Genomic DNA, 27235 nt, shown 5'->3' with positions numbered 1-27235 from the left:
TGGACTCCTGCCCCATCCAAACCCCCCATTCCCTTCTCCATACATCCCTCCCTGACTGCCCCCAGAACCCCCGCCCCTGACTGCCCTATCCAACCCCTCCTCTCATTCCTGACTGTCCCCCGGGACCCCTGCCCCATCCAACCACCCCTTCTCCCTGACCACCCCCGGAACCCCTGCTCCTGACTGCTCCCCATCACCCCATCCAATGTCTCCTCTTATTCCTGACTGCCTGCAGGGACCCCTGCCCTCATTCAATCCTCCTGTTCCCTGCCCTCTGACCTCCCTGACCTCCATCCACACCCCTGTCCCCCACCCCGAACTCCCCTGCCCCCTATCCAACCCGCCCTGCTCCCTGCCCCCTTACCGCGCTGCCTGGAGCACCGGTGGCTGGCGGTGCTACAGCCGTGCCACCCAGAGCACCAGAACAGGCCACCGTACCACCTGGCTGGAGCCAGCCACGCCACACAGCACAGAGCACTGGGTCAGGCTGTGTCTCTGCAGCTGTGCTGCCCAGCAAGAGCATTGCGCCGGTGGCGCAGGGAGCGAAGGCTGCGGGGGAGGGAGACTAGCCTCCAGGGCCAGGAGCTCAGGGGCCGGGCAGGAAGGTCCCGTGGGCTGTAGTGTGCCCACCTCTGACCTACCTTGTGACCTATCTCTCCCCACTTTGTATTCCTCTCTCAGGCAGTTTAAGTCCCCTGGTGTGATCCATAACTCCAGTTGTTCACACTCCCAGCTACAGGTAGCAAAGTAAATAATAGTACCGTGTCCTTACATATCACCTTTAACCCAAGGATCTCAAAGTGCTTCGCCAACGTGTGTTAATAGTAACATTCCTTTTTACATATGAGGAGTCCCTGAAGATTATTGGCTGGACTTTCAGCAGTGCAGGTGTTCAGTGCTCTGAAATTCAGGCCACAGATGATTTACCCAAAGTGCACAGTGAGTTAGTGACAGAATTGAGAATAAAACCTGCTCACTGGCCCTTGCTCTAACCATTAGACCTGCTTTCTCCCTCACTCCAGTGAATAGCAATAGAAAAGAAAATGAGAGAGCAATTTGATAAGCTCCCTTTGAACCTGAAATGATTGTTGGCTTTGAACAATTTGTATTGAGTTCCGATCAAGCTGCAGAGGAAACAAAGATTCCCATTGTATATCAGTATTAATCTGACACCAGTGTACAGAATTCTGCTTTCTGTAACCTGTTTCCCTGGTCCTTGGCCATATTTCTGAATCTATGTGGAACTAAATTTCATGCTGCATCACCATTTTGGCTCAGTTACCAAAATGACACTGTGATGGGGTGGAGTAGGCCCAAAGGCCCCCTGCTGGAGGCCTCAGTGTTCTGCCACACCCATCCCAGGAAAGGAGCAGTGGAGAGGTCCTCCAATCAGATTAGAGTGGCTGCAGGGGAAGCAGCCAATCAGAGCCCAGGAGGGCCATATAAAAGGAACTGCAGAACAGCCCAGAAGGCAGTTGCTGCTTGGAGCTGAAGAAGAAAGATTTGTGGGCCTGGCTGCCTGGAAGAGCAGTAGGACCAAGACAGCTCAGTGTCGGCAGTGACCAGGGGAGTGAGAGGCACCTGGCTGGCTGCAGGGGAAGGGCCACAGGAAGATAGTGTCTCCAGGGAGGAAGCTCTGGGGATACGGCCCCATACAGAGCTGGACTGATTTAAAGACTGTGGACACACCCGCAAGGGGGTGCTCACGAGAGATGGGTGCCGACCCCGTTACAGACGCAAACCTATGTTGAAGGAGCAGTAACATCTGCTGTGGTCATTTGGGGAAGTTTACCTGGAGTGAGGTGTCTTGAAAGTTCAACTTGGTTTTGCCCAAAAATCCCAAAAGCTCTCTTCAGTTTTATTTTTCAAAGAAAACAATTAATGAATTAGAGCAAAGGCTTTCAAATAACTTTCAGAAAGGCCCCATGCAGGCGTGGCAAATAATTTATAAAAGGAAAGTCTGCCTTATACGGGCTGTTAGATTGCAGATCAAATTTAAAACTGAAAGAATATTACACATCCCATAAGGTAAACAGGGTGTAAAAATAGCCTAGACATTGTCCCTTCAGAACCCCACTGCTCTCCCTTAGTCTGTCTCTTGTTAGACCTATTTGTTTCTGTCAATGGTAATTTCCTATTGTGGCATTAATGCAGGAAACTAACATCTCACATCTCCTTATGGTTAAAAAGGGCCTGATCCAAAGCCTATGGAATTCAATGGGAGACTTTCCATTAACTTCAATGAGCTTTGGCTCAGGCCCGTAATGACCAGTTTGGGCCATTGTGGTAAAGCATTTCTTCCCCATCATCAGTTTTGGATTAATTTGTAACTGGGATTTGCCTTATTAATATGAGATAGGGCCCAGTGCTGCGAGGGGCTGAGCACGCTGCATTCTTACTCATTCTAATGAATGAAAGCTGAAGCGACTCAGCATTTCACAGAAGGCTCTTAGCACCTTGTTGGATTGGGCCCACGCTCTGCACTTCCATTGCACCAGAGGGGAGAGGGATAGCTCAGTGGTTTGAGCATTGGCCTGCTGAACCCAGGGTTGTGAGTTCAGTGCTTGAGGGGGCCACTTAGGGATCTGAGGCAAAATCAGTACTTGGTCCTGCTAGTGAAGGCAGGGGGCTGGACTGGATAACCTTCCAGGGTCCCTTCCAGTTCTATGAGACGGGTATATCTCCATATAGATATATCTATGACAATTTCAAAACACTTACAAACAGTAAGTAATTAATCCTCCTATCATCCGATCAGTGTAAGGCAGGAAAATGTTATCCCCACTCGACAGATGGTGAAACTGAGATAAAGGAAGGTTAAGTGATTTGCCCAAGGGAGTCTGAGGTAGAGCCAGGAGTAGAATCCTGATGAATTCTGATGGGGTGAGAGACTCAGTGTGGAGAATCCTAAAAACCTAACTGTCTTTGACTTCAGTATTATATAGCTGAAATGTGATAAGGGGTTGATTTCCAAGAAATGAGCAGCACATTTTTAAAAACAAGTCTGACAAATCTTTTCAACATAAGAACCTTTTCTAGCTTTGACCTCCTTCAATGGAATGCACTGCATAGAGTGCTGTGCTAATGATTATTATATGAGGGAAACCAGATGTGTGCTGAAACAGTATAAACCAGGCTAGACTTCCCCTAGGCTCGGGTGTGGGGCCAGAAATGAGGGGTTCAAGGTGCGGGAGTGGGCTTCGGGCTAGGGTTGGGGTGGGGAGGAGGGGGAGGGCTCTGGTTGGGGTTGTGGGCTCCGGGCTGGGGCCAAGCGATTTGGAATGCGGGAGTGGGCTCTGGGCAGGGGGTTGGGGTGCGGGAAGAGGTTCGGGGTGTGGGCTCTGGGAAGGAGTTTAGGTGCAGGAGAGGGTTCAGAGTTGGGGTGCAGGTTAGGGCTCTGGGGTGGGGCAAGGGATGAGGGGTTTGGAGTGCAGGAGGGGGCTCTGGGCTGGGATGGGGGGGCATGTGAGGGCTCCGGCTGGGGGTGCGGGCTCTGAAGTGGGGCTGGAGATAAGAGGTTTGGGGTGTAGGAGGAGACTCCGGGCTGGGGCAGAGATTTTGGGGTGCGGTCTCCGTCTGGGCGGCACTTGCCTCAGGCAGCTCCCGGTCAGCGGTGCACTGGGGCTAAGGCAGGCTCCCTGCCTGCCCTGGCTCTGCACTGCTCCCGGAAGCGGCTGGCATGTCCGACCCCTAGGGAGAGGCACAGCCAGGCGGCTCTACATGGTGCGCGCTGCCCATGCCTGGAGGCGTCATGGTTCCCAGCCAATGGGAGCTGGCGCTGGGGGTAGCTCGAAGCTTCCCTGAGCGCCCCTGCTCCTAGGGGCCGCAGGGACATGCCAGTTGCTTCCGGGAGCTGTGCGGAGCCGACTGGACTTTTAACAGCCTGGCAAGCCAGCACTCGCAGCTCCAGCCCTGCAGGACTGGATGGAGAAGGCAGGGAGGAGCACCAAGGCTCGGGCCTTCCAGCTAGCAGCATGGAGAAGCGGCAGGCTGGATCTGGCCCGCAGGCCGTAGGTTCCCCACCCCTGGTTTATATTGTGTATATATTTGGGGGTTGATATTTTGTAAAAATGAGCAAAATGTGTTTGCAATTGCATGACTAGTTTGCTTGTGTAAATTATTGTGATTATATGTGCAAACCGGCCAATTATACACTTAAATGGCAACAGTTAACCAATTTGCACATTGAGCTGTGGAGATTGTGCATGAAAATTAGATACACAAGCATTTTCACATATAATTGTGCACCCAACTTCTAAAAAGCTCATCTCCTTAATGGGCAGTGCATATTTACAACACACTGTGCATTCAGGTCACCTGAGATAAAGCTATAGTATTTATATCCAGAGATAGTGATTTTAGATGCTGAAGTTGAAATATAAGGTAGCTATTTATAAATCATGTATAACAGTGCTTCTATCATTCTTCCTCTATAGGTCTCCAGTTGCTTTCAGAGAGGGAGTAAACATTATTATCCCCATTTTATGGACAGGAAACCAAGGCACAGAGAGTTTGTGACTGGGACAAGGCTTATAGCAAGTCAGTGGCAGAGTTTGGAATAGAGGTCCGAATCTGCCGACACATAGCCCGCACTCAGTCCCCTAGACTATGACTAGCACCAGGGTCCCACTGGTATGTGTTTCAAATACACTAATATCATAAAGCCCTTTGAAGCACTGTAGCTATTCACTAACAAAAGCCAGGGGAACCTCTTTTCTTTTATTTACAGTGTATATTGGTCTAAGCTACAAAGTTTGGATCCCAGCTACTTGAAATCTGGGAAGATTCTGGATCTCTGTTTATGAATATGAAATGATTTTGTTACTGCAAGGATAAAACAGCTTGCTTTGATGTCTAGGGAAATTTCCTTCCGCCTTGCAGTTAAGTCCAGCAATACATGATAACCAGGGCACCTGACTGGCAGTGTGCTCTGCTTTCATAATTTGGGTCTCTCTCTTCCCCTAGACTCTCCATTGCCACCAGCTTGTCTTCAGCATTGGCAATATCTAGTCATGAGGGTGGTGGCAACATAGATGCAGGCCTAAGACTTTCTTTTGGCGCCATCTTCCTGGTCTGCCACCATATAAGTTTATTTTGCAGACACTCCTTGTCTGCATTCTGTGTTCAGTGTAAAGAGTCTGCTTCCTAAAATTGCTTCTCTGGCTCAGCTAATGCTGTATAGTGAGGACTGCAGCTCTTATTAATGCTCTTGACCCCATTTCTATCCCTTGCCAATGGTTCACTTTCAGTTCTGTTCTTCTCACCCCCACTTAATACCACCCTCTATATCCTATTCATATAGATATTTATTTATACAGTCTCCCCAGAGTAAGTGTCTGTGTTGGGTAGCCTGTAGCCTTCATAATCTGATTAGTGTAGGCATTCATTGATCAGTGGACAAGCAGATTAGAGTCACCTGAAAGCCTGTCAGTCTCTGCTGTAACCATTTTATCACAGCAGTAAAGGGATATGCTTTCTGGAAAACGACTTGGTTTTGTTCCTGCCACTGTGTGAGTGGGGCCACAATACGTAATTTAGTGGATGACAAGCTTTCAGGTAGGAGACTTTTCCCTCTGTATTTGCTTAGTAGGTTTTCTTTTTACACCGTAGAGTGACCTCTCTTGGACAATAATCTTTAAACGAGGTTATCACTGATTATTCCGTAATCAGCCTCTTTGAAGCCTAAGTGAAATCCTGTATTTTTGTGTCATAGAAATATATATTTCTGCTCGAGGTACATGAAGTGTAATGTTCTACTTGTATAATGTTGACATTGGTTACAGCTGTGCAGAGCTGCAACTTTATCTGAAAGCATTATTGTCTAATGTGGTGTAACTGGTAGAGGACAATAGAAGATTTTTAAGAATATACAAGTCAGTCTTGTTACTCATTAAAAAGTTATACCGAGCTATTGATCTAGAAAACCTCCTTGGCTACATGAGCAATGGATCACAGGACTAGCTTTGAAAGGACATATTTTTGTTGCCCTAGAAATGCAGTGAAATGTCAGAGGGAAACCATAATGATCAGAACTAATGTAGTCAACTTATTTTAGCAGTGTCTTAGTGTTAGTATTCCAACCCTCTGTTTATATGTTTCACTTACAACTGCAAGCCTTGTAGGATTAAGCTTCCTTTTAAACAAATTTCCCTTCTCTTGACACCCAAGGCCCAAACATGGAACACAAAATGCAGGCTAAAAATCAAAAATGAGGGACAAAAGTGAAACACGTGAGCAAGTTTTAAATTATGTAAGACTCAGTCCATCAGCATGAGTGACATTGTCTAAAGACAGTTTAATGAGAGAAACCATTTCCAGGAAAAATGGAACTAAATTTGCATGGAAATGAGGGTTGTCTGTGTACAGAAGGAACAAAAGCTAAAAAGTATGAATTACATGAATATTTCTTGTAAAAGAAAAAGTTGAGCTACGTACAGTCAGTGTGTAGTTGATTTAAAAACCCATCTAAATCGGATGGTACCATAGAAGGTGGTCAAATGCTGTGATATTAGAGACAAGGTGGGTAAGGTAGTATCTTTTATTGGACAACTTCCGTTGGTGAGAGAGACAAGCTTACACAGAGCTCTTCTTCGGGTCTGGGAAAGGTACTCAGAATGTCACTGAATCACAGTCAACTTAGGAACAATCCTGCATTGGCAGGGAGATGGACTGAGTGATCAAATAGGCCTTTTCATCGCTGACTTCCAGCCTCACAGAAGTGTCACATCCTTTTGTCAAACATTCTATGTTGAACAAAATGCAACCACCAAAATATGTTAAAAAACAATGTTGATAAAATATGAATAAACTAGTTTTAAAAACAAGGTCACACTGTGATCCTAAAAAAGTTTCCTAAAGTAGCGGATGTGGATTAGTTAACCAGTTATAAATCAAAAAGTCATTCTGATAAAACCATCTCTGTGAAATGAGCCTGATTTTATAAAGCTCTTCAGAAAGTATTGTTGTGCATATGGATTCAGAACAGGTGTGATATGGGTTGTCAGGAAGACGTTGGCAGAAGAAATCAATAGGAGCTGCAGCTGTTCAGCCCCTTGGTAAATTAGATCCTAAGTACCTGAGAATGGGATGCAATATGTATTTTATAGAAGTAAAATGGGCTTGGATTTTAACTCTAACCCTCATAATTGTACAAACTAATTTAATGCTTGTTGAGATTCTAGCTGAAGTTATGAATTCACCCTTCCTGTGACATACACACTGGAAGGTACTTTCAATCTAACTGTATTGAACTTCACATCCACAAGCAAATGGCTTTCCAGACCAGCCTTTGGTTATTATATACTCATGCTCATGAGACAGCCCTGTTGCCTCTGTATATGTGAGTGAATGGGAAAGAGAAAACCAATCACATGCTTCAGTCCCCTGCATGGCATCCGTCCTGGTTCCCATTGCTTGAGGCACTCATGAGACCGACTTTGACATCTACAAGCTCTGCCAAACAATTACATAAGTTAAAATCATTAGGTGAGAAATTACATAATGGTTAAAATAGTTAGCTGAGCATTGGTAGTCCAGTGGGTTAATGTATTAACTAGGGCTGTAGATTAATCGCAGTTAACTCATGCGATTAGCGCAAAATTAATTGCGATTAATCGCACTGTTAATAAAATACCAATTGGAATTTATTAAATATTTTGGATTTTTCTACATTTTCAAATATATTGATTTCTATTCCAACATAGAATACAACGTGTACAGCGCTCACTTATTATTTTTGATTACAAATATTTGCACTGTAAAAATAATAAGAAATAGTATTTTTCAATTCACCTTATACAAGTACTGCAGTGCAGCTGTTCTCAAACTGTGGGGCAGTGAAGTTTGGGTGGGCTCAGACTTCGGCCCCCCTCCTGGGGTCGTGAAGTAATTTTTGTTGTCAGAAGGGGATCGCGGTGCAATGAAGTTTGAGAACCCCTGCTATAGTGCAATCTCTTTATTGTGAAAGTGTAACTTACAAATGTAGACTCTTTTTGTTACGTAACTGCACTCAAAAACAAAACAATGAAAAATGTTAGGGCCTACAAGTCCACTCAGTCCTAATTCTTGTTCAGCCAATCACTTGTAAAAGTTTGTTTACATTTATGGGAAATACTGCTGCCTGCTCCATATTTACAATGTCACCTGAAAGTGAGAACAGGTGTTCACATGACACTTTTGTAGCCGGCGTTGCAAGGTATTTACGTGCCAGATATGCTAAACATTGGTATGCCACTTCATGCTTAGGCCACCTTTCCAGAGGACATGCATCCATGCTGATGATGCTCGTTAATAAAATGTGTTAATTAAATTAGTAACTGAACTCCTTGGGGGAGAATTGTATGTTTCCTGCTGTTTTACTCTCATTCTGCCATATATTTTATGTTATAGCAGTCTCGGATGATGACGCAGCACAAGTTATTCGTATTAAGAACACTTTCACTGCAGATTTGACAAAATGCAAAGAAGGTACTGTGTCAGGTTGCCTCCCTTTAATATGCCACCTGATGTGCTGAGATACCACTGAGCCTGCCTGTTCTGCCAGCCTGGGCCCTGTCTTGCTGAGCCAGTCATTTAAGTCTCCTCCAGCGCACACACAGGCAGGGTCACACCCAACTGCAGAACGACAGACACTGAGATCAGCTCTGGGAAGACTCAGCTTAAGGGACTTGCCCCAGCACTCAGGTGTCCACCTCCCTTGGAACTTAGACCCAAAGGTATATTATGAAATCTGCCTCCTCCTTCAATGTGGAGGAAGGTATGAACAGCTTCTTACCCCTCCTCCCCATTATGAATTGTACAAAAGGGTTTATATTATAAACAAGAAATAAGTTTAACAACTACAAAAGGTGAATTTTAAGTGGTTAAAGAGATAGCAAACAGAACAAAGCAGATTACTAAGCAAATAAAACCAAACACGTAAACTAAGCTTGTTTCACTAAAGAAACTGGTTACAAATAGTAATTTCTCACCCTGAATATTGAATTTAGGCAGGATTCAGAGTTTCTGTAGTTCAGAGTTCCAGTTATTTTTCTTACAGACTGGACCCCTGTCTTTCCCTTCAGGTTGGTTTCTTTGTCCCTTCAGATACTTTCAGCAGTCTCTTTCTTGGGTAGGCAAAAGAGGAGAGTCCCCTTTCTCTTCCTCCGCACCCTTAAATAAGATTTACATAAGGCGGGAATCCTTTGTTTCACAAACTTGATGTGCCCCCCCTTCCCTTTTAGTGGAAAGTTACAAGAGGTCCAAGATAATGTTTAGTATCAGGTGACAAGACCACCTGACCTAGTAGTGTCACAGTTAGGTCCCAGGATGCCTCCTAGGAGGGAGAGAGATTAATTTCTTCACAGTCTTGTTGTTTCTTCCTAATGGGGAGAGAGATTCATTTCTTCACAGTCTTGTTGTTTCTTCCTAATGGCCCATCAAATCTGATGGCCTGTTGTCTGGTGGGTGTCTTCCCAATACACATCCAGTTGTAATTATTACACAGTCCCTATTCCTAACTACAGAAATGAGACATGCATACAAATTGGATAATCACATTCACTAAATCATAACCTTTCCAATGATATCTTACATGAGCCATCTTGCATAAAGTACATCTTGGTTATGTCATATCTATATCATAAGCATATTTTCATAAAGAATATGGAGTATAATGTCACAGGTACCAATGTGAGATTTCTAAAGATAGCTACAGCACTCGAGCCAAGTTTTATGAATCTGAAGTTCCTTCCAAAATCTGAGAGGGACAAGGTGTGGAGCATGCTTTCAAAAGTCTTAAAAGAGCAACACTCTGATGCGGAAACTACAGAACCCGAAGCACCAAAAAAGAAAATCAACCTTCTGCCGGTGGCATCTGACTCACTTGATGAAATGAACATGCGTCAGTCCGCACTGCTTTGGATTGTTACCGAGCAGAACCCGTCGTCCGCATGGATGTATGTCCTCTGGAAAGGTGGTTGAAGCATGAAGGGATACACGAATCTTTAGCACATCTGGCACATAAATATCTTGCACCACTGGTTACAACGATGCCATGTGAACGCCTGTTCTTATTTTCAGGGGACGTAAACAAGAAGAGGGCAGCATTATCTCCTGCAAATGTAAACAAACTTTTGTTTGTCTGAGCGATTGGCTGAACAAGAAGTAGGACTGAATGGACGTGTTGGCTCTAAAGTTTTACATTGTTTTGTTTTTGAATGCAGTTATTTTTTTTATATAATTCTACGTTTGTAAGTTCAACTTTCATGATAAAGAGATTGCATGACAGTACTTGTATTAGGTGAATTGAAAAATATTATTTCTTTTATTTTTTACAGTGCAAATGTTTAATAAAAATATAAAGTGAGCACTGCACACTCTGTATTCTGTTATAATTGCAATCAATATATTGGAAAATGTAGAAAACATCCAAAAATATTTAAATGGTATTCTATTATTAACAGTGTGATTAATCATGCGAATAATCACAATTAATGTTTTTAATCGCTTGACAGCCCTAGTTGCTACATATATAAGGAGGGCAGTATTAAACAGGTCCCTGAGGTGAACTGAGAGCCAAAGGGATAGTTTTGAGGCTAGGGTAATGTGCATATGCTACTTTGCATCTATGAGGAGCTTTCTGTACATACTGATATCTAAAGAATGAAGGCCTGGGGAGTCCATAGAGAGAGAGAGAGAGTCAGGGGACAGTATAAGATTGTGTAAGTGAGAATATCTGCAGAAATGGCACTAAACCAGTGGTGGGTATGAGCAAAGTTGCTGGGGTGAGAGGAAAAGAAAGTTCAGGGTCAATGATTGCATCAAGTTTATGGACAGAGGAGGTCAATGGGAGATTTGAATTTAGGGAAACTGAAGAGATGGAGGGGCACGTGAGGATGTTTCTCTTGACCAAGACTTCTGTCTTTAGTCAACTAGCTAAAGGGAAAAGGCTCTGAAAGTGATACATGCATCAGACAGATTGTGGGGGTAAATATGGAGCGGAGACCTCTAATGGGGTGTGCTTTGAAGGCATCCCTCAGCAGTGGACAGCCAGTAAAGAAATCTTAACACAATCCAAAAGGTCACTTTTGAGGTTCAGAGCTGAAATGCTGCATTTCTGACTGACTAAGTCTCTGAACGTTCACATCCACAATGCTGCTATCTTGCAAATGTTTTAGGAGCTCTGGAAAACTGCTAATTGAATTCCTACAACAACAACGCACCAACTGTTTGGGCCCTAGAGATGGTCTCTGCTATCCAGTCAAGACCTAGAACAGCATGTTCCATTGGAGTAGGGTCAGATCAGGCCAAAGATGATAGGCAGAGCTCTCCTCCCTGCTCAGCAAGAATGTATAGTTAAGGGACCACACAACGCTGTGGTGTAAAGTCTTTGGTCCCATTCAGCAAAGCACCTAAGCATGTACTTCAGTCAATTCTTAATCAGGAAAGCCCTTATGCACGTGATTCAGTAGCTTGCTGAACCAAGGTCTTCTCAGTAGAAGTTGGGAATGATCTAAGTTACTCATGGTGGCACCGCCAACGGTGTGTTAGGCAGGTCATCTCAGCCTTCTGTACCACACTATCATTCTATATATGCCACAAGTGTTCCAGAAACGCTATATTTTATGAGTGTATAGAAAGGTTTGTATCCCCCATTCTTCACTATGGCTAATTTTTGTGTCCCTCCACTTGTCATGCTAGGTGTCTGAATCACCATGAGACCAGCTGCACAGATCTCAAAGGGAGCTATATAATTCTTTAAAATTGAGCTCAAAGAGCTTTTCTATACATACAAATGTAGTGATTTAAAGTATGTTATTTCAGGAATTTCCAGGGCTGGAAGCGAGTTCCTGGTTTCACTGAGGTGCTATGAATTTCTAATTTTCCAGTAGTCAAATGCAACCCCCATTTTTAGCCCTGCAGCACTGCGAGATATCTGAGTGAAACTTTGACATTTTTATGTATAGAAAAGTTGGTACGGGTACATGACTGAAAATTGTGTGACTCCATTTAACCCTGCAGACCTGTCACACAGCCAGTTTCCCCCTCAATTTGTGCAAGTCGCATCACCTATCTGTGCCTCAGTTTCCCCATCTGCAAAATTAGGATAACGACAATGACCTCCTTTGTAAAGTGCTTTGAGATCTGCGGGTGAACAGCACTATATATGCACTAGGTATCTCCATACCGAGTCTGATCAGAGATTGAATCAAGGGGCACTTTGTGAATTGAAATAGAAAAACAGGATTGTACTAGTTCATTTGGCTATTCCAAACAAAGGCACAAACCTACTATTAGTAGAAACCTGTATCCTTAACTAGTTGCTTCAGGATGAAATTCACCCCACCCACCCAAAACCTGAGTTTTTGGACTCTGTGCAGATGGTGTGCATTGAGGTTGGGCAGGAGTAATGGACACAACCCCTTTCTACCACACTTGTGCAAAGTTCTGAGGCCACTGGATTGTTGTAAGCATGGATCTGTAGCCAGCCCCAGAGCTGAGTGCAGTAAACATTTAAGGGAGCCAGCCATGTGCAATTATTCAGGTAGCAGAATACCAAATCAGCACAGCCCCTATGCTTGGCTTAAGTAATGCTAAGCATCTTATGCTGCCCTCCACACCATGGACAAATTTTGCCCATAGGGTGGAAGAAACACTACAGCATCTCCAAAAATATTTATAAGACATGTACTGGCTACTGCTGTCTAATTGCTCAAGTACATTTTTTCCACGCATTCAGTAATTTAAATATTTTAACATCTATTTATTACCATTCTTTGAGGATCTTATTGTTTTACAAACATTAAGCTTAATACTTCTCTGAGGGCAGTATTTATCCATTTTATAGTTGGAGGAATATAAGGCAGAGAGAGGTTAAGTGACTTACTGTAGGTCAACAGTGGGTGAAAGTGGCAGAGCTAGAGAATAAAGCCTAGAAAGCTTGTACAGTTGTATTTTATGGGAAGTATTTCCATGTAGCTTCAAGCTAACCAGGCATTCCTCTAATTTGCAGTTGCATTGAAGATCATAGAATGAGTGGCATGTTACCCACTCTTTGCATGGATAACCTTGGATCTTGGTTTGTTCTTAGTCGTATTCAGTTTTCAAATTAAGAACCAATTGACTATAAGCAAGGTCACAATAATTCTACGTTCTCTTTACAGAACATAAATGCCAAATAAGCCAACAATCCAACTAGTCTGGCGTCACATCTCTGATGGTGGCTAACTTAGACGTTGTGGATTAAAAAGTACAACTTCTATACTGTACCGGAGAATTTTTTTCTTGAGCCCAACTGATATCCTGAAACATGAGGGTTATTAGCTCATGTAATTTTGTCTTTGTTTAACTCCAAACACTGTATTTTAAGTTATTCTTAAAAGTTATTCTTGTCTAGATATTCGGTGATAGTAAATATCAAAGATTGTAGTAAAATTAAAATACATCACCTCAGCTAGCCAGTCCATTCTGTTCTGTCCATACGTGTAGTTCCCACTGTCACTAATGGGAGAAGTGTGCCTAAATCTCCACACCAAGACTAAACACTTTTTAAATAGCCAAATTCTGCCATCAGTTACACCTGTGTAAATGCTCTATCTTAAACTGAGGTGGCATAGGTGGTAACAGAGCAAAAAGTCTGCCCCAAAGAGCTGATATTTAAATCTGGCCCTCCATTAATATATGGAGATATATACCTATCTCATAGAACTGGAAGGGACCTTGAAAGGTCATCAAGTCCAGTCCCCTGCCTTCACTAGCAGGACCAATTTTTTGGCCCCAGATCCCTAAATGGCCCCCTCAAGGATTGAACTCACAACCCTGGGTTTAGTAGGCCAATGCTCAAAGCACTGAGCTATCCCTCCCCCCATTAACTGCAGGCATAAGTGATGGGAGTTTGGTGTCTAAAGGAAACTGTCATGTCACTAGATCTTTAACTGCTATTGCATGCACATGCAACATAGGAGACAAGCCGAGGCTTCTTTAAAAGCAAAATTGGCCTTAAGTGCCCTAAGCACATAGAGATTTGATTATTTCTTGTGGTGGTTTTAACCAAATTTGCAAGTTGTGCAAAACTTGCAGAGAATGTGTTGACCACATGAATTTAGGTCTAAGACAGAAAAACACTTTTAGGAAGAATGAGGGACAAATTAGATGAATGTCAACCCATACCAATTTTCTATGTAATCAGCCCTCTTTTTTTTATTAAGTTGACAGCTCTGTTAATCTGCGACTTGCCAACAGCTGGTGATATTTACATTGGAAATACACAGGAAGGTGGAACTCCTTTCTAAGTGTGTAATTCCAGCTGATAGCTGGCGAGGCTGCTACAGAACTTTAACTGTACATATGTGTGTGAATCTCTGTGTCGGAGAGACATTAGTGGAAACTGCAGCTTCGTTGTCTGAGTTTGCTCACAAGGAGTGATCTCTGGAGTTAAGTCTTCTCTTCAGCTCAGTTGATTTATTAGCCTTTGAGCCAAAACAATATTTAAACACCATAAATGGTAAACGCTGCTCAGAGAGTCCCTACGCAGGGGTCAGGCTAGGCATTATTGGGCTGCTTTACCATATGACTCTGGCAAACAGATTCCTCTGGTATAATTAAGTCTTTTATAAGACTAAACAGTAGGTTTGCAGCATTCTGAGTACAAGGCAGCAAACACTTCATTCTTTGCATATCCTTGACCGTAACTGGCTACAGCCTGATCCTGTGACAAATTCAGCATCCTGCAGTTGCAGTGATTTCAGGGGGGGTTGATAGCTCTCTGCTCCTCACAAGGAAGTGGCCCTATGTGTGTACTTTTATACCCACTTAGAGGATTGAGAATAGAAGAAATGTTTGTCACCACTGAACACTAAGAATATTAGTAGTATTCATCAGAGTAGGTGTTTTTATAGACAGTAAAGAATTGGCACAGCAGCTATAGAGAGGTGAATTACATAGTGTTGATTATGTATGCCCACAAGCAAATGAGGACAGAATAGAAATTGTATACCAGTGCATCAAAGGCCATGCATCTCTTTCCTGTCCTTTTCCAAAAATGCTAGGACCCTGCCTCTCTCGTAGGAAGTCAGAAGCATTTGAACTTTGTCTCTCATCTCTCTGGATTTAATGCACTTGCTGGCAGTTCTTTTAATAAACAAAAAATTGGATGCCCATGTAAGTGTTTTTTTCTAATCAAAAGTGAATCATTATGGGAGAGGAAACACTGTGGGAAAATCCTATATTACTCCTGCTTGGTATAAGATACATGTGGGTGTATAATGTAGCCTTTAAATGCCTCCCTTTCTATTTCTAGTCTTCCAGGCCAAGGACTGTGCTCTTTGGACTGATAATTATGGAATCTATTTATTTTCCCTCTGGGCTCTGCATCCTATTACTCTGTTTCCCAAGGATCTTAAGTTTTAAAACCAGAAGGAAGAGAGAAATGCAGGAGTTGTATGATTATTATTTTAAACATTGTTTTATATATATATATCCATCCATCACAGTTCATAAAGGATTGATCCGAAGCCCACTGAAATCATAGGGAGTCTTTCTATTGATTTCAATGAGCTTCAGATCAAAACTGGTTTTAAGACATCAGCAAGAATTAAGCTCTGTGCATAGGAGGAAAATCAGTACTTTTAGACTGGGAATTTTAATGGAGCCTAAGGGAGTTCACCACCAAAATCCCATTGATGATCAATTGTCTTTTTGAAAATCCCAGGCTTCATTCAAGGGATAGCATAGACTGTACTTTCCTGCATTATTTGGCCTCCTGTATGAAGCAAACAGCTGTTGTTAAACTGGTGCCTATTTTTATAAATTATAGTAATATATCCCAGCTGTTAGACTATTACATTTTTTTAAAACGGATTTATGAAATTTGCCTTAATGCTTCATCAGACCATTTAACCATCTGTTTAACCATCTTGATTGCTAGCACTTGGGATGGATTGTAAAGACATAATTCAGTAGAGCTGAGTGCAGCAACTATGCTGAAATTCATTTAAAAAAATAAACATCCCACAGTTCAATAGGTTATTTTTGTCATCACGACAATTTTCTCATGTGATAGCTTCTGGCTTTTTACTCTTAAACTAAATCTAAGGCTGATAAAGCAACAGAACAGCGAATCAGAAAAAATGGAGGAGAGAAGTCAAAAGGATGTAGTTTGTTGTAGTTCTTAACACCAGCTGAGGTTGAGGCTACTGCATTTCACATTTGGTGCATCAAGGCCAGGAGTGCAGGCAGAGATGAGGATAAATAAGGGCCTTCATCCAAAACCTCAAACCAACCTGTGTTGAGGTCCCAGATTTTTCAATTAACTCTTTCCCATTTATCAGAGGGGTAGCCGTGTTAGTCTGAATCTGTAAAAAGCAACAGAGGGTCCTGTGGCACCTTTAAGACTAACAGAAGTATTGGGAGCATAAGCTTTCGTGGGTGAGAACCTCACTTCTTCAGATGCAAAGGTGCCACAGGACCCTCTGTTGCTCTTTCCCATTTGACTGCCTTTCTACCTCTGGCACCAGAAATGTCATAGGAGAAGTTGTTTCTGCCAGAAGTTTAGTGAGACACTGCTCTCATAAGATTTCCAGACCGATTTCTGAAAAGGAATCAGTTCAAAGAAGCATCTGAACTCTGGGGTTAATATGGCAGAAAGGGCTTGGGGGCAGGGGTGTGTGTGAGATAAATCCCAAGCCACCCCAAAACCTGCCTCTTGTTGTATAGGATGTGCTGTCAACCCTTTGTTCTTGAGTATTATGTTTCTCTTGTCCCATCCCCGCCCCCACCCTCCTCTTATACAAGTGTTTGGAAAGTCACTAGTTAAATTCCCAATGCCGTGTGTGGTTAGTTGGTGACTGGTGGTGGTTTTGAGTGGGTGTGGTCTGCATTTGTTAAATCCTGAGATTTCTCCAAGGACCCATTGCAAGCTGTTGTTCTTTTTCCAAGAGAAAAAAATCAGTCAAAATACTTAGCTAAATATTTTCAATACGTGGTGGAAACATATAGTGCCTGTCTACTTTCATCATAAATGGGCATGAGTTATTTATTTAACCTGGAATTATAGAGGCCCTGTTAATGTTTTATCTTTTTTTCATAAAAACACAAGACATTTTTTAAGCATAATCTATGCAAGGTGAAATAACGTGTGTGTGAAACTGGAGAAAATAGGTTTTCTTCCAAAGTAAGTTAGGAAAATACTTGTGCAGCCTTGCTAACAAGTTCTAAGTCCGGAAGTATTATAATGCAGTCTGCAATAGCTTTTTAAGTTACTGTAATGCATTATTGTTTCCAGTGTTGTAGCCATGTTGTTCCCAGGATATTAGAGAGATAAGGTGAGAGAGGTAATATCTTGTATTGGACCAACTTCTGTTGGTGGGAGCGACCAGCTTTCGAGCGTACACAGAGACCTGAAGAAGAGCTGGTCCAATACAAGATATTACTTCACCAACCTTGTACTGCAATATGTGATTTACAAAAGGAGAACAGGGTAATGATTAAGGCCTAGATCCTGCAATTTAATACTCCAGCACAAGCATGCCACATTGCAAAGTTGGATCCCAGACTGAGAAAGTGTGGCTTTAGACCAAGAGTCGGCGAGACTACAAGAGAACATCCATATTGTCAGAGTCTAGAGTCCATGAGAAGTCACACCTTTGTCAGCATATCCATTCAATTTCCTAAGCATAATTAAAATCCAGTGTCTTGTGTCCTTTTTAGAGGAGGGGACATTACATGGAATAAGTAGTCATGGTTTCATTTTAAAGAGTTGGTGTTTAAAATCCAGAATTTAACTCTCTATAATATAAGCCATTTTCAAGTTTAGAAATAAATGGCAATTATGATAATCTGCTTTAAAATACCAGTGCATGCAGCACACTGTGTTTGAACAGGAATAGCTTAAAATCAGATTGTTCCCGGTAAGACACATCTTTGGTGGTGGTGGGGTTTAAATCTGTTTTGTTAGTGCTGAGTGTATTTGAAAAAAGTATGTTCTGGTTTCTTTGTAGTCAATCTCTTCAACCGTTCATTTATTGCACTCTAATTAGATTGTAAGCCGTGGGGCAAGGGCTGTTTTTTGTTCTGTGTTTGTACAACACCTAGTACAGTTGGGTCCTGGTTATGACTAGAGCCCCTAGGCGCTATGGTCATACTACTACTAGGTGTCATAATTTGAATGGTAATACTAGTTATCTTAGCCATGATTGAAAAAATTAGGTTTGTTCAGTCTGAAGAAGAGAATTGTAAGTGGAGGGGGGCATGATAGTCTTCAGTACATTAAAAAGTTGGCATAAAGAGGAGGGTGATGCATTGTTCTCCTTATCCACTGAAGACAGGACAAAAAGTAATGAGTTTAAATTGCAGCAAGGGAGATTTAAGTTAGCCATTAGGAAAAAAATCCTAAATGTAAGGCTAGTTAAGCACTGGAACAAATTACCTAGGGAGGTTGTAGAATCTCGGTCATTGGAGGTATTTAAGACCAGGCAAACACCTGCGAGGGGATGGTCTAGACAATGCGTAGTCTTGCTTCAGTGCACGGGTTTGGACTAGATGGCCAGTCGAGGTCTCTTCCAGTCCTACATTTCTATGATTCTTTGATTGCACTTTTCATTTCCCTTGGAATTCTCACTCAAACAGGTGCAATTAAGGAGCTATTAGAGCACTGTCAGAGTCTCATAAATGCTCACATCCATTGCTACAGAGCTGCCTTCCCTGCCATATGTGCACTCTAACAAGCGTGAGCATCAGAAAACAGTGTCATTTCCACTACTGGTCATAAAATATAATGAGAAATTAAGTAGTGGACCGTTTCAAGTAAATCTGAAAGGCTTAATACTACATTCTTAAGGAGAAGTTTAAAACAAACAATGTCTGTGTATTGATACAGAACATGTTTATAAGGATAGGAATGTCTCCCTAGAGGTTATGATATACACAGTGCCTTTCTTTCTGTTCCTGAAGAGACCCTGCTCAGCTTTAGGAATTTTTCCCCCCTATGATATTCAGCCTCATTTTTCATGTCCATAATTTCATTCCATTTCCGCCTTGTCCCACCTTAATAATTCTTCTCCCTCGCTAGTCTTTACATCCTTTTACCCTTTCCCTTCCCGCTCTTTTGTTGTTGAGCTAAACATACGTTGTTTAAATATCTTTAAGCTTTCTGTAAGGGTGAAATTCACCTCTGTGTAGAGATTGATACAAGCCTAAGCACTGCTTAAGTTCAACCTAAGCCTTGTTTCTGAGATTTAAGCGGTGCTTCGCTCTCTGCGCTTCACCTTAAAGTGTCAGGTACTATAGGTCAGCATTGACCAGTCACGATGGCAGATTGCTATTTAGACCTCGATCCTGCCAGTGACTATACATGGGTAGAGCCGTCCTTCCACACACAGCCCCTGTGAAATCGTCAACACTGCATGTGTGTGGCGGCGTTCATCTGCTTGGAACAACTTGCGAAACTGGAGCCTAAACTCGTAATCACTCTTTGTTATATTTAAGATGTAATTATTTGTAGTGGTTTGCTCTTCACCACCACTGCAGATGTCCTTTAACTTTGATACAGCTTTGTATAAACAGATGGGTTTATTCCAGTGCATAAAACATGCATTTTTGTGGTGCATTTTCGGAGGAGTTAATGCTGCTGACACATTGTTTTTTGAGTTTTGTTTTTGACATATTCCTTCTGCAGTGACTAAACCAGTTTAACATATTCTGGGCATACTGTGTAGTCTCGTCTCTTGATAACAGAACAGAAATTCACCTGTTTAGATTATACAGAACAAGGGACTCAAACGTTCTAGTAAATGTCCTGGTCAGTCTTAGTGGAGTACTGTTCGTAACAATGCTGTTTCCACCCTTTGTGTTCCTTCTCTTTTAGTTTGTCTGTCCCGTTCCTCCTCTTTGCGTGCCTTCTTCCTTCTCTCTGTATTTGTAAAGTGTTATGAGATGCTGGGATAAAGGTCATTATTTCTCAGTGTCCTTTTTGGTCTCAAAAAGAAGAACAGGAGTACTTGTGGCACCTTAGAGACTAACAAATTTATTAGAGCATAAGCTTTTGTGGACTACAGCCCACTTCTTCGGATGCATATAGAATGGAACATATATTGAGGAGATATATATACACACATACAGAGAGCATAAACAGGTGGGAGTTGTCTTACCAACTCTGAGAGGCCAATTAATTAAGAGAAAAAAAAAAACTTTTGAAGTGATAATCAAGATAGCCCAGTTGGTAAGACAACTCCCACCTGTTTATGCTCTCTGTATGTGTGTATATATATCTCCTCAATATATGTTCCATTCTATATGCATCCGAAGAAGTGGGCTGTAGTCCACGAAAGCTTATGCTCTAATAAATTTGTTAGTCTCTAAGGTGCCACAAGTACTCCTGTTCTTCTTTTTGAGGATACAGACTAACACGGCTGCTACTCTGAAACCTTTTTGGTCTCTACTCTCTCCTATTTCCTGTCCTATTTCTCTCTTCCTCTTCTTCTCCCCCTTTTAATGGCTGTCCCCCCCCCCTCCCCGATCGGTATTCCTTTCTGTGTGGTGCTTTGCCAGGCATTAGAAACGTAGTAGAGGAAACTAGCTTGGATTGCACAATGCAACAGTCCTTTTCCAGCACTTCCTTTCTCTAACATTCTCCATGAGTGAAGAATGAAATACAGGGGGAGCTAACAGACCCTTGTAGCTTGTTACCGGAATTGGGCCTGAACCAAAATCATGACCATTTTACCTACACAATGCCACTTGCACTGCAAATAGGTGCTAGATAAAGGAAGCATGGTGGAAAACAAGGCATTTCAAAAGCTAAGCCCATTACATTCAGCTGCAGTAGGTCCGAGTTCCCACATTTCTTACCAAACAAGCTTCGATCTCTTTCTATCCATCCCTATGGGAAAAACTTCCTGTACCATAAGCCTCTGGGACAAAGCCTCATTAGAAAAGGCCCCTCTTAGACAAAAACACTCTAGGGAGAATTAGGGCAAAATCTCTTGGACGGGAACAGACACAAAAGAAGCTGTTCTTGTTTATGGAGGGCCATGAGTGTGTGCTTGTCATTGTACAAGACAAAACAATCTGTACCCTCAGCGAGCTCACAAGATAAATCAAACAGCAAGTGTTCCCAAGTGATTGACAGATATTTGATGGCTTGCTATATTTGGCCACCACCATTACATTGGCTCCATAAATGCCCTTCCTTTGAGCTTTTGAGCAGAAGTACCTACCCTTATCTGATGCATCTGTCAGGATCTAGCCAAATAAGCTGATTTCACACCATATGAATCCCTCCAGACAGACTGTAGTAGGAGTCTCCAGCAATCCTGGATAATTTTTAACTAAAGGAGCTGTAGTTTACTGTTATACCCTAAAGTAAGGATAAACAGAGCTCATCCTTCAGGGCATAAGCCGATTGCCTCAGGGGGCAGGAAGAAATCTTTCCCATCATTGTACATTTTGCTGAGTGTAATACAGGACGGGGGTGAGGTGGGTTTCCATATTCCACTATGAATTGAGCATTCATGAAAGGAACTGGATTGTCAGCTATAGAGAGAAAGTCTCTGCATAAGGAGAGGTGTATTAAGGAAAATTGGTTCAAACTTCTCCATGCTATTCTGCCAATATACCTGAACTGGGAGGATTGGGGGAGGGAGGTTACTTCAGTCAATACTTTCACTCAGTCTTTGGCCTCTCTTCTGGGGCTGCCAGCAGGAGACACAGCCCTGTTGGTGGTGGGTTATGGTGACGTGTATACCTGTTCAAGAACTGGACTGAGACCACCCAACTGAAACCACCCTGAGTCAAAGAGCAGCTAATATGCATAGTGAGAGTTCCCAGTAAGAGATCTTTCTGTTTTTCCATTGATTCCACAGAAAAGAAAAGCAGCAAGAAAGTGGAAAGCACACAGTCTGTCCAGACTAACAAGACCTTTGCACCAGTCTTCCTTAAAGGCCTGACTGACCTCAAGGTAATGGATGGAAGCCAAGTAATAATGACCGTGGAAGTATCAGGTAAGTAACCAAGTATCAGCATTATTTAAAAGAGAAACCTTGGATGCTAGACCTACCAAATAATTAAAATGTGCAGTGTTTGCCTTTTATACCTTCGTGAGAGAGACTTTGTAATTAAATATAATGCTTCAAGGAGCCAATTTTAACAAAGCAAAAATCAGGGTCGTCTGGACTGAACCTGAAGGTGGATGAACACTGTCTATTGTTAGTGTTCAGATCTGTAGAAGGATCTCTTTATTGTAATAATAAGCAGAATAATATCAACTCCTTGTTGTTGAACTGAAATTAAGTCTTGAAGGGCTCATAATAGCCTGTGCTGTGAACCAGACAAGATTGAACTGCTGTCAGCTGGTGCAAGATTAGTGCTGTAGAAGAGAGATCAGCCGTAGTATGAACTTTGGTACCACAAATCTTTGGCAGCTAACTTTGATCAGAGAATCTAAAATGTCATTTTATAGCTCACACCTTTATTTTATTTTTTTATCTCCAAAGAGATGTACTAAAAAATACTCAACATTACCTCCTATCACAGACATCTCCATTGACATCCATGGCTCTTTGAAGTTGAAATCATCAAGTGTCAGATTAATTCCCTTGCTCACACTGAGTAGTACCTTACTATTGAGTAGTCCTATTTATTCCATATGGATGGTGCAAGGGGTAAAGTACTACTCGGTGTGAGTAAGGGTCTCACTTACTTGACCCAGAGTTGAGCTATTAAAAACAAACAAACCCCAACTCTACCACCTTTTGGCTAAGATCTTCCCTATGGAGCAACCAACATCTCATGGAAAATCTTCTACTGGAAATAATTTTGCCTGTTACAATAATTAGAGTAGGTAACTGGGCAAAAGGGTAACAGCCTTTTGGGCAAAAGTTGTCATTGTACTTTGTGCTCTCACTGGGGACTTCTGCTTTAAGCTAGCATCTGTTTCTTTTGGTGTTCATCTGCTGCTTCAAGTAGATGCAGCTGTGTATTCCACTTAGGATCCAGCACACTGGAGCCAGAGAATTTTGCCTCGCAGTACCCATAGGAGGCAGTGCTCATGCCTGATGCTCATTACCCCTCCCCTGGCTATATGAGGCAGCACCGCCTCAACCCCCCTCAGTTCCTTCTTACTGCCTGTGGCTGGAGTCAGAGCTCTGTGTGGTTCTTAACTTCGTCATCTCTCTCTCTATCGTTTAGTGACGTTTCTAGTTGTATGTCGTTAGTACCCTTAGTTTTAGTGTGTGTTAAGATTTATTGTGAATTAGCTTTAGTTAAGTATTTCCCTGGTGATACCCTCACTGGGGTTTAAACATTGTCTGTTGTGTTGGGGGAGCGACCCCATGTACTATGCTTGCTGTACTTGGGCAAGGACCATGTCAGGGAGCGGTGTTCAGTTTGTAAATCATCCACAAAATGGACTCAGGTGGCTAGGGACCTTTGCAGGCCATGCGGCCTGCTTCAGCACCAAGGCCTATATCAGATTGAAGGTTGCCCTCAGGTTCTGAAACTGCTGCTGTTTCGCACTCTAGATCTGGTGCCTCACTGAAGAGATGGAGGAGCTGATCCCACTCATGTGCACCATGGAAAAGGTTGCATGAGACCAATTGAGACCACTCTGGGTCTCATGGAGACTCTTCTCCTCCAGAAAGAGCATGGACCAGTCCAGTGTTGTTGCCAGTATGCAAGGTGGAGCAGGTCCCTCTCACCACTCCCCAGTACTGTGTAAGGGGTTAGAGACCCTGTACTGTCTACTCCAGTTCCAGCTCTGGAGTGTCTGTTGTCTGGTACATATAAGGGTGATGTCGGCAGCGGTTGTTTCCACGCTGGTGGCGTATCAGGCTGCAATGGGCCTCCTCTGCCTTTCTGTCCCGACCTCTGCCTTAGTTCAGAACCTTTTCAGGGCTAATCTAGGTTATAGCCCTGGTGGGTGGGCCACTGAACTTTTGTGTCTGTTGGCACTGCACCGCAGTGTTTCCCTTCTGTGGTCTATGGAAGTGGGGTAATGCCAGGCTTTGTGCAAGGGACCGCCTCAGCATCAGGAAACTCCTTGTTACTGTGCTATGCTCAGTGCCACCAATGTTACTGTGGCAGCACTCGCCAACCTCCACTTCATCGCTGTCTGCTACATTGTTACTACTCCTGGCTTCAGGGTTGAAACCACTCCTAGCACCGGAAACGGAGGTGTACTCGGGGCTGGTGGTACTATTTCCACTATTGGAGCCAGTCCCTTCCTTGTTCTGGGTGACGGCGGATGAGTCAAACCAGTTACTTGGACCTTCAGGGCTGGCTCCATCTTTATCCCTGGGAATCCGAGACTCCTTGGCGTTCAGGTTGGGTTCTTCTTCCTCCCACTCTCCATCACCTGGCATACATCGAGGGCTGTTCATGGAGCACCATGGACACCAGGATTGGCATTCATCTTGTGGTCAGGATGGGGACTCCTGACCCAGCACCTGCTGGCCATCAATGCCCTATTCTTTCCCACAGTGGGATCCATGGAACCCGGAGGACACTCAGTTGAAGAGGTCGCACTCCCTCAGCTTACCCTAAGGTAAGATCACCAGGCAGATCAGTGGCCTGGATCGTTGATTTGCTGCAGGTCCAGGCACCAATTCAGCCTTCCCCTTGCAGAACCTCCAGAGTTGTCCTGTCCAGGTTCATCAGTCCAGGAACGGGATCCAGCCTGGTGCAGTTAATGGCCTCTTTTTTTGTCCCCAGATGATTTGACAGTGCCTGGCTCTTCCTCTCCTTTAGTGCCAGAGGACTTAAAGGCCAACCAGGACGTTTTGTGGCACATGGCCGCTTCCCTGGGCATTCAGGAGTTCCTGAAGAAGAATACCCATTAGTTGTTGGATATCCTGCCCTTGGGAGAGTGGTTCTCTCTATTAACTATGTTCTCCTAGATCCTGCAAAGATTGTTTGGAGCACATCGGCTTTGGTACTCCCTACTGCAAAGAGCTTGGAGAAATGCTATTTTGTACCGGTGCAGGGATTTGAGGGCATTTGGGGCATCTGGCCCCAAATTTCCCTGGTTGTAACTGCCATGAATAATAGAACCTGGCAGGCAGATTTAAGTCCACTTCTAAGGACAAGGAGTAGAAAGATCTTCTCTTCCCTGCAAATGTGGATTGCAAACCAGCAGGCACTGTTGTCCAAATACGATTTTGTGAATTGGACAGCTATGTCTAAGTTTGCAGATCGGTTGTCTGAAGTCTCCAGGGAGAAGTTTCAGGGGTTCGTTGCCAAAGGCTGCTAGGTGGCCAAGACATTGCAGTCCACATTGGATGTCACAGACACATCGACAAGAGTGATGGCCTCAGCAGGGACCATGCGCATTGTTCCCGGCATGCAACAGACTATGGAGGATTTGCTCTTCGACAGCTGAGTGCTTTTTTCAGACAAGATGGATGAAACTCCACTTCTTCAAGGATTCTAGGGTTACATTACGTTTCTGGGGGGGTGTATATTCCAGCAGTGCAAAGGCACCACTATGGTGGTCAATAGCAGCAGAAATACTGTCTGCAACACACCTTTGAGCAGCCTGTCCCTTCCCCAAGACAATGGAGCTACCTCAGAAAGGGGCATAGGTCTCGGAAAAGAAAGTATTCAGGTCCGGGGTTTGGCCAGTCAACTCACCCCTACCCTCTGATGTCCCCCTTCCCCACCCCACCCCGAGCTCCCATTTTGACTCTCTCTTGTCCAGAGCAATGGTCCAGTCATCGCCTCTGTCCGGGACGGGCTGGCTAGCTATCACAATGCTTGGGGCTTAATTACCACTGACATCTGGGTCCTAAGCACTGTCAGATTGGGCTATGCCATCCAGTATCTCTCCACCCCACCCTCCCTCCCTGTCCCTCTTCAGGGACTGTTCTCACGAGATACTATGCCTCGAGCAGTCTGCTCTGAGAGCAGTGGAGAAAGTTCCTCCAGAACACTGGGGTCAGGGCTTCTATTCCCAAATCCAAAAGGAGGGGGTAAGACTTATTCTCGTCTTTTGCAATCTCAACAAATATTTCAGATACTTGAGGTTCTGAATGGCCATCCTATCTACTATCCGCCCCACATTGTTTCAGAATGACTAGTTAGCTGCTCTGGACTTTCAGGATGCCTATTTTCATGTGCTGATTTTCTGAGCCACAGAAAATTCCTCTGGTTTGTCATGGCAGAGTGCCATTTTCAGTTCATGGTGCTTCCTTTCAGCCTCTCATCTGTTCTGCCCCTGTCCCCCGGGTATTTACCAAGTGTACAATCATGGTGACGGTGTACCTCAGAAAGAAAGGAATCCATATCTTCCCATTTCTGGATAACTGGCTGCTACGAGGCAGGCCCAGAGAGGAAGTTCTGGCTCATGTGCACACTACGCTGCATTTACTTGATCATCTGAGTCTCATCCTAAACACTGGGAAGTCAACTTTGGCTCCCACTCAGAAAATCAAGTTCATTGGGGCGCCAATAGACTCTAAGAATTTGATAGCATTTTTGATGATTGGTCGTTTTCAGGCAATTCACCACCTTTGCCTCGGTCTGCAGTCTCAGCCCTCCACAACAGTTCGATGTGCCTGAGGCTCTTGGGCCACATGTCCACTTGCACACAGGTGCAAGGGGCATTCCAGTGATCGACCTGTTTGCCACAAGGGACAACAGGAAGTGACGTCTATTCTGCTCTTGAGGGGGCCTCAGTCCGGGCTCCCTGACTGATGCCTTCCATCTCAGCTAGCAATCGGCTCTCTTGTATGCTTTTCCCCTGATCCCAATCATTCCACAGGTCATCCTCCAGCTGAAAGCGGATTGGGCCAAGCTCAACATGATTGCCCTGACATGGCTGAGGGAGTGTTGTTTCTCCAGCCTTCTTATGCTGGTGATTCAGCCTCCCATATCCCTTCCTCCCCATCCTGACCTACTCTCCAAAGAAAAAGTTATTTTACTGCCGCACCCAAAACAATTTGTCTAATGTGATTTCTCAGTCTCATTTGAGCCAGGGAGTGTATTTACTTGTGTTCTTTCCTAAGCCACATTCATCCCTGGAGAGCATCATCTCCAAACATTAGATGATGTCTAACCTATCTGGGCAGGACTAAACCATTTTTGTTTCGCCTCATCTGTGTCATATGCAGATCATATGAAGGGGCAAACGATCTCTAGGTGGATAACATCCTGTAACAAGATTGCATACAAAATAGCTTCGACTATATCTCCTCAGCAGGTGAGAGCTCATTCTATGAGAGTGCAAGCTACGTCAATAGCTTTCCTCAGTGATGTTTCAATATTGGAC

At 43.6% G+C, this 27235-nt stretch overlaps 1 protein-coding gene across 8 annotated transcripts in view; it reads left to right on the top strand.

The window, feature by feature from the left end:
• Window positions 1-27235, top strand: part of MYLK (myosin light chain kinase) — a 303266-nt gene that overhangs the window by 168722 nt on the left and 107309 nt on the right. For all 8 annotated transcript variants that reach the window (XM_042843095.2, XM_008167811.4, XM_042843094.2 and 5 more), the window contains one exon: window positions 21837-21974. In XM_042843095.2, the coding sequence (XP_042699029.2) occupies window positions 21837-21974 (138 nt within the window). The remainder of the gene's footprint in view (window positions 1-21836; window positions 21975-27235) is intronic.

This window comes from Chrysemys picta, chromosome 11 (assembly GCF_011386835.1).
Source record: "Chrysemys picta bellii isolate R12L10 chromosome 11, ASM1138683v2, whole genome shotgun sequence".
Classification (NCBI taxonomy): Eukaryota; Metazoa; Chordata; order Testudines; family Emydidae; genus Chrysemys; species Chrysemys picta.
This window is presented reverse-complemented; position numbering and strand designations above follow the sequence as displayed.